Genomic DNA, 11,312 nt, shown 5'->3' on the forward strand with positions numbered 1-11,312 from the left:
ACGCACAGATGATTACACGGTATTAATTGTCTGTGTGGTTACATTCAAACTTTTCACCTTATCTCTGTCTTTTCCACAAATCTTGGGAGATGTACTTCCATTGTAAATGTATAAGAAATAAAACCAACATGAAAAGGTGAAAAATCTGCATAGTATTTTATCTGAAAATGAACTTACAAAAAATACCCCTCATACAAGTAGTTCCTTTTCCTGTCACCAAAAGAAGTAGAACATTTTTTTTTATTTCTTAAGTCATGTATTTCTGTTAGAAACCCAAATATAAGTGCTCTTATGGGCTAGGGATAAACATTACAGATAAACCAGTTTAAGTGATCAGAAACTACTTTAAACCTGTAACAGAACAGAGGTTCAGTGCACATAAACCAGTTTGAAAATGGCTGAAACCGGTTTGAGATAAACCTGGTTGAATGTAGTATTAGATTTAACTGATTTGGCTCCAACCGGTTTATGCAATGTCTGTCCCAGACCCCTTCCTGGTTTAACTTAAACCAGAGACCCCTGGCATCCCAGCATGCTCTCTGGGCTGGGCTCTCTGCACCAGCCCAGCAGCGCTGGCCCTGCCCCTCTGCTCCCCAGCCAGGTAAGGACAGGCAGGGTCTGGTGTCTGGCCAGAGAGGGGTTTAATTCTCCCCTCCCTGTCCCACCGGCAGGAACCTGAGCTGGGTCTGCTGGGTGCTCCCCCCTTGTTGCGGCAGCAGCAGGCCAGCATGGCCCCTGAGGCAGAGGAGGCAGGGAGGAGGGTTATTTTCCCCTCTACCCCCACTGCCCTCGGAGGACCACAGCTGGGTCTGCCTGCCCTGACGGCCGCAGAGTGGCAGAATAAGCCTGCTCCTGTCACCTTCACTGGATGCCAGGGGGTTATTCCCCCCTCCCCACCCCCTCTGCTTCAGGGGCCACACTGACCCACTACTGCAGCAGTGAGCAGACCTGGCTTGGGTCCCTGCCAGTGAAATAGGGAGGGGGAAATTAAACCCCTCTCTGGCCAGTTCAGCCTGGACTGACCATATCCCTGCCCTCCTCCGGCACAGCTCCCCTGCAGCTGAGGGCACACTCTAGCACCCCTGGCTCCTAGCCTGAGCAACTGTAGGCATCTGCCCATATGTCTGTGCTGTTACAAATCGATTCAGCCTAGGCAGGTTAGACTAACCTGCAAAGGTTGAATCAGTTCAGGCTCCAGCTTTTTGAATGTCTGTCCCTAGCTATGGAGGAGTCGGACGCGGAGATGGAAATGTTTCTATTTTGAGGGTTTCAAGACCAAAACATTACTTGTTCTTTCTTTTGTGTCTTTAAACTGTTAACTGCTTTGACAGGGATTTCACCGCTGCCCCCCCCGCCCCCCCCATTTTCTTTTGTAGTGGAGACAAGTTGCATATTAAATGCCTTTAAAAAATCCTGAATATATTTGTGGAGTTTCTTTTGTAGTTATTTTGTGACCAACTGCTTTAAAATAGACAAACCCTTTCTTGTGTAATGACAGTAAGTTAAAGCAAACTTGTAATTACTCTAAAATAATTTCATATAAAGGAATAAAACAGTTTCCCACTTGGGAAAAGGAAGCAAATTAGTTTGTGGGGCTCTGTTCACAGTTGCATTTTAATTTAGGATATTTCTCCTATTTTGAATGTGAGTTTTGAGCAGGGCCACTTGCAGCCAGTTATAACATTTGCACATACTGTCAACTTCACTTCTTTTTTTTTTAATGGAGAAAATAGGTTTTCTCCTCCTCACCAGTTTCAGCGCTTTCAGAGATTACATGCAACTACAATAGATGCAATATTCTGAGGGGGAAAGGTGATTTTTCAGGTTGACAGCGCTCTTTGAATGGCTTTTTTAATGCACTGAGAATAACTTGGCTAACCACTTTTCTCAGGTGCGTTTGTCACTGTCCCCAAAGTTTCTACATGGTGCATATATATATCTATTGGGAGGGGAGGGCATGCAGCAATCTAGAGCAGTTAAATTGTGTTGTATAAATGCTAGGGTTCCCTGCCCACAACAGCTTGACTGCAGTAGAGTACAAAGCATATGTACCGAATGCACAATGCACCTTTAGTTTTATCTTTTATCATTAGTAAGTTGTAACTTTCGGTTCTTACATGTATACCTTTCTGTTGTGTATATTAGAGTACGTGTTCTCAAGGGCAGCTGTTTTTTAAAGCACCATTTGCAGCTTGGATGCATTATAAATAATGAAAAAGGAAAGTGGTTGCATGCAAGCAAAATCAGCTCTTTGCCAGTTACTTATCACTTTTATAGTCACTGAATCGGAGTGCTGAGTGGAGTACCTAGATTTGAATTCAGGTTTAAATTTCGGTTCCAAGATGCCTGAGGAGACTGGTTGCTCCTAATGATCTGATCCTTCCTCAGTAAAGTAAATGGGAGTAGATCAAGCCCTTTGGCACCAAAGTTAAAAGACCTTATGATAACCACACCCTCTTTGCCAGATGATAATATACAACAACATATGTAACAGAAGATTAAAAATTAGCTAAATGCTCATTTTCCATTATAATTCCTCCAAACACTAGAAAACAAATAGGAAAAATTCCAAGGACAAAAGGGCATAACCCACACAAGGTTTTATCTTTAGCTGGCATGAATTGTTGTAACTCCACTGGAGTCAGTGAAGTTAAGCCAGTTCACATTACCAAAGGACATGGGCCAAAATGTGCTTCCTGCTTAGAGAGTGTAACAAGAAAATCCCGCTTTGAAATAGGAATTTATCTTGGGAACAGAAACACAAAGACTGTGTTTTAAAGTGCTTAGACTCCTACTAAGAGTTAGTGATCCTTATTTGACTTTGTAGTTTTGTTGTAGTAGCACTTAGAAGCCTGTGTCATGAATCACGACCACATCTTAATTGGGTGCTGGATAAACACAGAGCAGAAAGACAGTCTGTCCCAGATATCTTGCATTTTTTACTTATATTTAATAATCCCTTCAGAATGAAATTAGTAGTATAGATTAATCTGACATGAGAGGGGCAGTTCAGAGTCATTCTCTAAAAATACATATGTTTTTAAATGTTGATCTCAGTCCAAAAAAGTCTGCATATTGTTTCTATGTCACTAACATGGTATCTGCTTTTAAAATGATATTTTTTAAACAGCAGCTGCTCTCCCTTTGAATTTCTGGTTTAGCTTGATGGTTTATATATTTGCTTCTTTATGCTTTTCTATGGTTTGTTTTTAGTGTGGAAGTGGGAAAGCTTTGATATACTTCAGTATAGTGTGGAAAATTTGTTGTAGTTTTCTAAATTCTCTAGGAAAAGGATAATGAAACTACTAATGAGAACAAAGAAGGAAAAATGTGCATGTCTGAAAAAATGCATAGCTTTAACTGTTGATGTTCATGAATTACTAAATAGTTTCTTTTCTTGGCTGCTGTTCTTGCTTCGTACTAATATGTCCTCTCTGTCTCTTGGCATGGGTTTCTGCTGAAGGCTATTGTGAGTATGGCTTTCTATTTACTTAACATAATTTTCCCTTTACTGTCATTTATGGTTTTGATTAATGCTTCAATGTATAAAGTTACAGTATCACAAACTAAAAATTACAGATCTGATTTAGGTGCAAGATATTTCCACAGCTGTAGTAAAATAGTAAAGGTGGGAAAACAGAGAAAACTAAAAGTTCAGGAGACATTCTTGGTGCTAATAACCTTAACGGCAAAATTCCCGTTACAGGCAACCATGCTTAATGCTGTTTTGCTTAGTGCTATTTCGCTATAACGCTCATTTTAAATTGATACCTGATTCCACTTAGCGCTCAGCAAGTTTCATTCTAACACTTGTGGTCGCCATCTTGGGTCGTTAAACACTTGCAGTCACCATCTTGGATCGTCAGATACTTTTGGTTTCGCTTAATGCTTGCTTTGCTTAACGCTCGATTTTTCAGGAACCAAATAAGAGCACTAAGTGGGGGTTGGCTGTAGTTTCCATGAGGCTAGGATTTTCTTGGATCATTATCTGATATTACTTTAATGTATTAGTGAGACAGCCATTTAAGCAAGTTTTGCTGCAGTATCTATACACTTAAAAAAAAAAAACTACTTGGGGTCTAACTTGCAAACTGTCATATAATATCAGAAGGAAGGGAGGGAGGAAAGAGGTTTTATTTGTAATTAATGGACCTATTCTATAATGATTCAGTACAGAAAAATACTTGTAAAGCCTTCAGCAAGACTGTTTATTGGTCAAGGAAAGGTAATTAATTGTAATGAACTGCTGTATATATAATATATTTAAGCGTAACTGCTAGGATTTTTGAAGTTTAACAGCATGTTGAAATCACTAATACTTCACTTTCTGTTTTAGTCAATTCTTCTGAAAAAGAAACTTGAAGAACACCTGTAAGTAATATAGATTTTTCCATATTGTGTTTGTCATATGAAAGAAAAATAACTACTTTCTGTATGCAGGCAATGCTTAGCCAATAACAATAGTGGTAAGGCAGACACTTGATAATGTATTTGGAAGATCTATAAGGAAAATAAATGCAAACAGCCCAGGAATATTTGAGTCCATTATTCAAGCATTATTTGCATCTCCTACCAAAACGCTTTGCCAAAGAAAAACAGTTGTAAAAAAACCCACCATTTACGGTTTTAGGAAATCTGATTTAAACTTTTATAAAACTTAAACCAAGAGGAAAAGTTAATATTGCACTAAAGGAACCATTTTAATTTGAACAATATTGTTTACTTTTTAGTATACATTATGGAATAAAAGATAACATTTTAGTGAGTGTGACCCTTTTGTTTTACTATTTATGCACTTCTGTTGATTTTACACTTTTCCGAATGGCAGTAGTTCTCTAAAGATCTGATCACTTGTTTAACTGGCTTACAAAAGGTGTGGCCTCGTTCGCTTTGGGGGTTTTAAGCCAGTCTTCCTCAATATCACAGCTATCCGAATCATTCATTTCAAGCATGCTTTGTGCAATTGATTATAAATTATGAAATAATAGTAGAGTTATGGACAGCTAATTGAGCTCTTTAATGTTATAACTGATCATCTATAGAAATTCCTTTTCTTCTATTTTTTTTAAACATTTCCATTCTTGGGACATTGAAGCCACTTGTCATTTGCTGTCATGCCTCATTGCCAAAAGTAAGCTGTGCTGTAATCTCTCAGAAATGTAGCACCTGGATTTTCTCATTGCTTGACTTTTATTTTACCTGGAGAAGAGTGTTGGAAAAATAATGTATGCTTTTGTAATTTGCAACAGTGAAAAGCTCCATGAAGCTAACAATGAACTACAGAAGAAAAGGGCTATTATTGAAGATTTGGAACCAAGATATAACAACAGCTGTGAGTTTTCCTACATCAGAACTCATGTTTTGTTTCATTTTTTAATCTTTTGCATGTAGGGGAGGGTCTTTAACAAAAAAAAATCCATATAACTTTTAAGTTAATGAAGTGTAAATGTTTAAAGGCATTATTGCAGTTTATTTTTGGTTAGTCAAAAAAATGTGGCTTTGGACAATCAGGCCATTGATTGTCACAGCTATACACTAAAACCCATTTATAAATGACTAAATAGTATATTGCTATTACCATATTTTCTCATGTAAAACTACCCCAGAAAATTATACGCACCTTATTTATCAGAGACAGAATGAAAACAACCAAACATTTTTCCAGAATTATGGCTGCATAGAGCATGGACAGAGCCTAATTTTCAACTGGCTCACCCTCCTTTTCCTGCTTAACTAAATCAACACACTAGTTGCTGCTAAAGACTGGTCTCCACAGGTGGTTCTACGATTTTGCTGTATCCCTTCCCAGTCCAACCCTGCACAGGGTCTTCTGGAAACTGAGGTGCATGGGGCAGATGGAACTGCCCTGCACCTCCATTTTTTTCAGGAAGCATTCCAGAGCTGAACTGCAAAGCAGCTGCAGCAGAAAGGCAAGCCTATCTGCCCCATTTCTGCTGCACCTTTTTCTGGTTTGGCCCCAGCATGCCTCGTGAAAACAGAGGAATGCAAGGCAGTTCTACCTGATTGCAACAGCATTCAGCTCCAGGCTGCTGCTTCTATAGAGTGAAAGTGCCACATGTGCCTCTGTTTTTAGGAGGCTTGTCAGAGCCAAACCAGGATGAACAGCAGCGGAAAATGATGCACTTGTCTCTGTAATGTAATGTAATGTAAGCGGGTGATCCTTTTTGCTGCATCTGCTTCCCAGTTTGGCTCCGACATGCCTCCTGAAGAGGCACGCAGGGCAGTATTATGTGGTGGTGGCCCCTGGTTGGGTTGAGAATCACTGGTCTACAAGCTGATTTTTTTTTTTAACACAGTGGTGCTCAACCTAAAGCCTGTGGGCCAGATCCAGCCTCTGGTGTGACTGGATCCAATCTACAGCACAGGGGATCAGTGGCAAGCAACTCAGCCTGGCATGTCCCCTTCCCTGGCCTGCGCCATTATGGTGATCCCCTTTGAAGCCTTCCTTGCCTCTCTCCTTCCTCTGTCTCTGACATTTAACAGCCACCTTCCTTCCCATACTGGGAGTGGTGACCTGTGATGCAGCTGTGTAAAAAGCCCCTGCCCCCTGCTTCCCCTCCCCAGCTTCTGAAAGATTAAGCTCCATTGATTAAATGGTTTTATTACAGGGGAATTAATACAGGTACACATTTCTCCCCACATGTGTACCTGCACTATTGATTGCATCTGCTGCATCAGAATATTTTTCTACACTGACTGGGGCTTTTCTTAACTGAAAAAATAAATACTAACTGTGGGATTAAATATCATGTGAAACGCACAGTATTAAAGTATATGTATCCATAATGTGTTTTTTCTGAAATGTGGGGTTTTTCCACCTCTATGTGCAGCACTCAAAATTGAAGAATTACAGGAAGCATTGCGGAAAAAAGAGGAAGAAATGAAGCAAATGGAGGAGCGATACAAAAAGTACTTGGAAAAGGCTAAGAGTGTAAGTGTGGCATCCTCGGAGTTGATCATTTTTGCTGCATCTTGCCCTCTCTCCACAGTAACAAAAATAAATAGCAGATTCAAAAGTATTGGGACCACTCTCTGTTTTCTCCCATCCAGGGTGCTTGTGCTGAGAACATTTTCTTTCTTGTCTTTCTTTTAAACCAGGTTTCTAACTCGTACCTTTTTTTTCTATCTCTTTTCATAACTGTCTTCTTATTGCAGTTTCCTGTAGCAGCTCCTGCATCTTTCTTTGCAGCTCTCTTAGCTCTTTTTTTTTTTCCGCCATGCATCTTCAGCCTTCCTCCCTGAAGAATTCTCCCATCCTCTTCTTCACCATCATCCACCATTCGCTGGTACTCCTAAAATATTTCTTCAGTGTTCACCACACCTCATACTGTCTTGTAATAGCCACACATTTAACATCCATGGTCCCTTCCCTCTCATGGGACTCTCATTAACACTCGTTTCCGCCTTCAGCATCCAGTGATCATTAAAAGCCACATGTATGGTTTCTTTCTTCCTTTTCTCTACTTCTTTTGATACAAGCACAAAGTCAATTCTTGATTGTTTCTTTCCACTGGGGTCTGTTCTAATGAAAACTTTCTCCCCTGCCCACACATCTCTTAGCGACTCTTCTTTTATTATATTTGTTAACAGTCTGGATGAGGTGTGTAAAGCTCTGCTTCTTCCTTCCCCTGTTCTGTCACCCACTTTGATTATACTGTTGAAATCCACTATTATGCACGGTCTCCCTCTGACCATGTAAGCTGCTAACTTTCTAAGCAGCGCATTCTCTCCAGTGATGTATAAACATTGAAAATTTCTGATTCTTTTACCCTGGCTGATAGTATCATTCATTGTGATCTGCCACTGATGACTTCTACCTGCTTTGCTTTTAGCTCTGGGTTCTTGAATAATATTGCTACCCTTGCCACTTGTTCTCATTTATCCCTGACCACCAAGATGGTCCCCATCTCTGCCTTTTCTCAAAGTGCTTATAATCCATCTCCGCTGGTATACCACATTCTTGTAGGCAGATTGTTTGCCCTTACTTGGTTCAAACTGGTTTGATCTGTTCCCATCTTTTCCCTGTTAAGATACTCCCAATGTAAGCAAAATTGTCAATACCATTTATGCTTGTTTTAAAATGAGGCCTTCTGTCTGTTTAAGGTTTATCTGTGCTTGCTTTGAGCTGAGTGCACCTGTCCCTTTAAGGTTCATCTGTGCTACTGCTCGGGGTGGTAGACTCCTTTTCCTTCCTCACTCACATTCCTGTAACCGTTGCACGCTGCTGGATCACTTTTGCATTTAGGAAGGCTTGCATGTCCCCACCTCCCTGACACTTCCCACTTACTGGTCTCTACTCCGGTCTGGAGCCCAGAGGTGTTAGCAGCAGGAAACTTCTCTCTGGCGCTTCCTCCAACTCACCTCCCTCATTATCAGGCTGCTTCTTCCTGGTCTTCAGCCCCTGCATTTTCTTTTTTTTCCCAACCTGTTTCTCTGGCTCTTTCTCTTGCTCCCTCTCCACTTCTTCCTAACCTCCATCTCCATGTCTGAGCTATTTGCTGTTCCTGCTTTCCTTTCCATTCCATCTTCAGCTCCTGCACTGCCTTAGTCACAGAAAAGTTACTGCTCTCCTCTGTTCCACCCTCCTGCAGGGTTTCTTCCACCATTTCTACCTCAGTATCCAACACCACCTCTCTGCTCTCCTTCTCTGGGTTTTGCTGTTCTTCAGGGCATCTGACTACACTTCCAAAGACTTGGGGGCATCTGTGATGCAAGTGTCCCTCTCCCTTACAAACAGTACATTTTAGGGATTCCTGGCACTCTGCTGTTTTATGCCCCATCCCTTCATAGCTGTAACACACTGAGGGGGCAGTGTGCAGACAGATGCCCCATGGGTCTGCATTTGTTGCACTGTTTTGTTTGCCCATGGTACATTATAATACCCCAGTATGTCCCAATCTGGATCACTGATGAGGGGTGCAGCACCCTACTTGGGCTCCACTCATCTGCTTGTAACACTATACATGCCATCCAAGACCCTGTCCAGATACCATTTGTCCCTTATTTTCTCTACCAACATGACCCTTTGGATGTATTTTTCCATCTAACTTTCTATATCTTCTGCCTCTAGTAAATCCATGTACACTCAAAGCATAATCACTCTTTCTCTTGACTTTTCCTGTGCTTTGAACTTTATCGCTCTTAATGCCTCCCTCCCACATTTCTATGCACATTTCTTCCAAAAAGTCTTATACCCTTGTCCATTCCAGTAAGTCAATTCCCACATCTTTCAGTTTAAGAAAGCAATCAGGCTGGTGAGATGCTCTGCCTGCACCTCCAAAATCTCAAGCAGTACCTTTTCCGGGGTATGAACCTGTTCATTGTTGATTCAGTCTGCCTCCCATTCCCTGTTAAAGTTACTTTTATTCTCAGCTTCCGCTCCTCTCTAGTTTCTTTTGGTGCCCCTTCCATGTTTTCCCGCTGTGCCACTCCCAGTAGTCTGGCCTGCTGTAGTGCTCCTGCTCTCCTTTGCTTCTCACCCAATGTACCTTCTCTTACTACTCCCATTCTGTCTCCTGCTCTCCTCTGCACCCGTCTTCCTTCTGGCATCATCACTCTTATTGTTGCTGCCTCTGCTGTTGCTCCCACTGTCACCATCTTTCTTCCTTTCTTCCCCACTTTTGTCTACTCTCCATCTGTCTCCAGATCTTCATTTCCGCTCTTCAGCTCTTTCCACCTCATGCTTACTTGCCACCACTGCCATTGTTTTGTGCTTTGGGTCTCTCTCCTCCACTCCTTATACCCTGATGCTCTGTTGATCCATTTCTCTGCCTTTAAGGTAGAGATCAGGCTTCCAGTGGTGATGGAAACCTATCATAAGACTAGGGTAGTGCAGCCCATCTAAGTAAGATATATGGTAGTGTGGATTGAGTGTAATCTTCCACAGTGCCTACTCTTTTCAAGCCATGGTGAGCCACTACACTGAATCAAGTCTAGCACTGCTGCTGGCTATGACAACATCTCCCCCAAGTTCTTGAAGCACCTTGGCCCACATGATAGTTCTTGGTTGGTTCAATTCTTTACAAGGATCACATGCGAGGGAAATCTGCTAAAGATCTGATGCATGTCAAAAAGTAATCAGCCACCCAAAATTAGCAAAATACCAAAACCCAGGTGTCAAGATATTGCCCAATATCACTGCTTTTTGTCTTTTTTTAAAATCCTGGAGTGCCTGACTCCACAGCTCATACTCCCAGAGGTGAAGAACATCCTGAGTATCTATTAAGCAGGTTTCCAACAAGGTCGAAGTACTTGTGACCAAGTACTTGAGCTAACAACATTCACTGAAAATAGTTTTCAGAGGAACCTTAAGACAAGTTCGGTTTTCCTTGACCTCACAGCAGCATACAGTACTGTTTAGCACACCAGCCTGCTCGTAAAGATAGCAAAAGTGCTACCTGCATGAGTGACTGACATTGTTGAACTCCTTCTCTGCAACAGAGAGTTCAGGGTGCTCGTGAGTGAGAAGACAGACCAACAGACTGCCTCAGGGATCTGTGCTTGCTCCAACCTTGTACAACAACTACACCAATTACTTGCTGCAGACTCCATCGCAGAAATTAATCTATGCTGACAACATCTGCTGTGGATTCCAGGCCCAGACTTTCTTTGAGCTAGAACACACTTTGAACAGTGATGTCATAGAGCTGGCTGAGTACTGCAAGATATCACCTCCAGTGAAGCATCAGTAAGATTATTTCCAGCATTTTCCCCCTACACAGTGCCAGTGCTGCCTGGGAGCTGGCTATCTACCTGAATGGCCAGAGGCTGAGGCACGAAGCACAACCCATCTACTTGCATGTGACACTAAACCAGACACTGAGCTATCATGAACACTTGAAAAAGACAGCAATGAAAGTTAAGATGCACAACAGCCTCCTTAACAAGCTGGCTAAGTCGTCATGTGGTGCAAGAGCCTCAAGCCTAAGGATGTCAGCTCTTGCCATCTCATACTTTGTGGCAAAATACTGTGCACCAGTCTGGAATCAGTCATCACAAACCAAACTTGCTGATGTGCAGCTACATTCAACGATGCACATCGTCTTGGGAACTCTTCAACTGACCCTTCTACCACAGCTCCTAGTCCTGAGCAACATTGTTCCCCCTCGTATACGACAGAAATTTGCAACTACAGTAAAAGCTTTGTTATCTGGCATGAGTGGGGTAAGGGGGTGCCGGGTATATAAAAATTCTGGTTACCTAAGAGTAGGGGGTTTTCAGCTGGACATGGAGGTGGGGGGGAGGGGGCGCCAGCCACACATGGAGCAGCAACAGCACAGGGGGGTCGGCGA

At 42.0% G+C, this 11,312-nt stretch overlaps 1 protein-coding gene across 1 annotated transcript in view; it reads left to right on the plus strand.

Moving 5' to 3' along the window:
- Positions 1-11,312, plus strand: part of HOOK3 (hook microtubule tethering protein 3) — a 106,510-nt gene that overhangs the window by 87,331 nt on the left and 7,867 nt on the right. The window contains 4 exon segments of the mRNA XM_025192730.1: positions 3,464-3,469; positions 4,337-4,371; positions 5,250-5,332; positions 6,852-6,952. Of these exon segments, the coding sequence (XP_025048515.1) occupies positions 3,464-3,469; positions 4,337-4,371; positions 5,250-5,332; positions 6,852-6,952 (225 nt within the window).

This window comes from Alligator sinensis, unplaced genomic scaffold (genome assembly GCF_000455745.1).
Source record: "Alligator sinensis unplaced genomic scaffold, ASM45574v1 scaffold1851_1, whole genome shotgun sequence".
NCBI classification, from domain to species: Eukaryota; Metazoa; Chordata; order Crocodylia; family Alligatoridae; genus Alligator; species Alligator sinensis.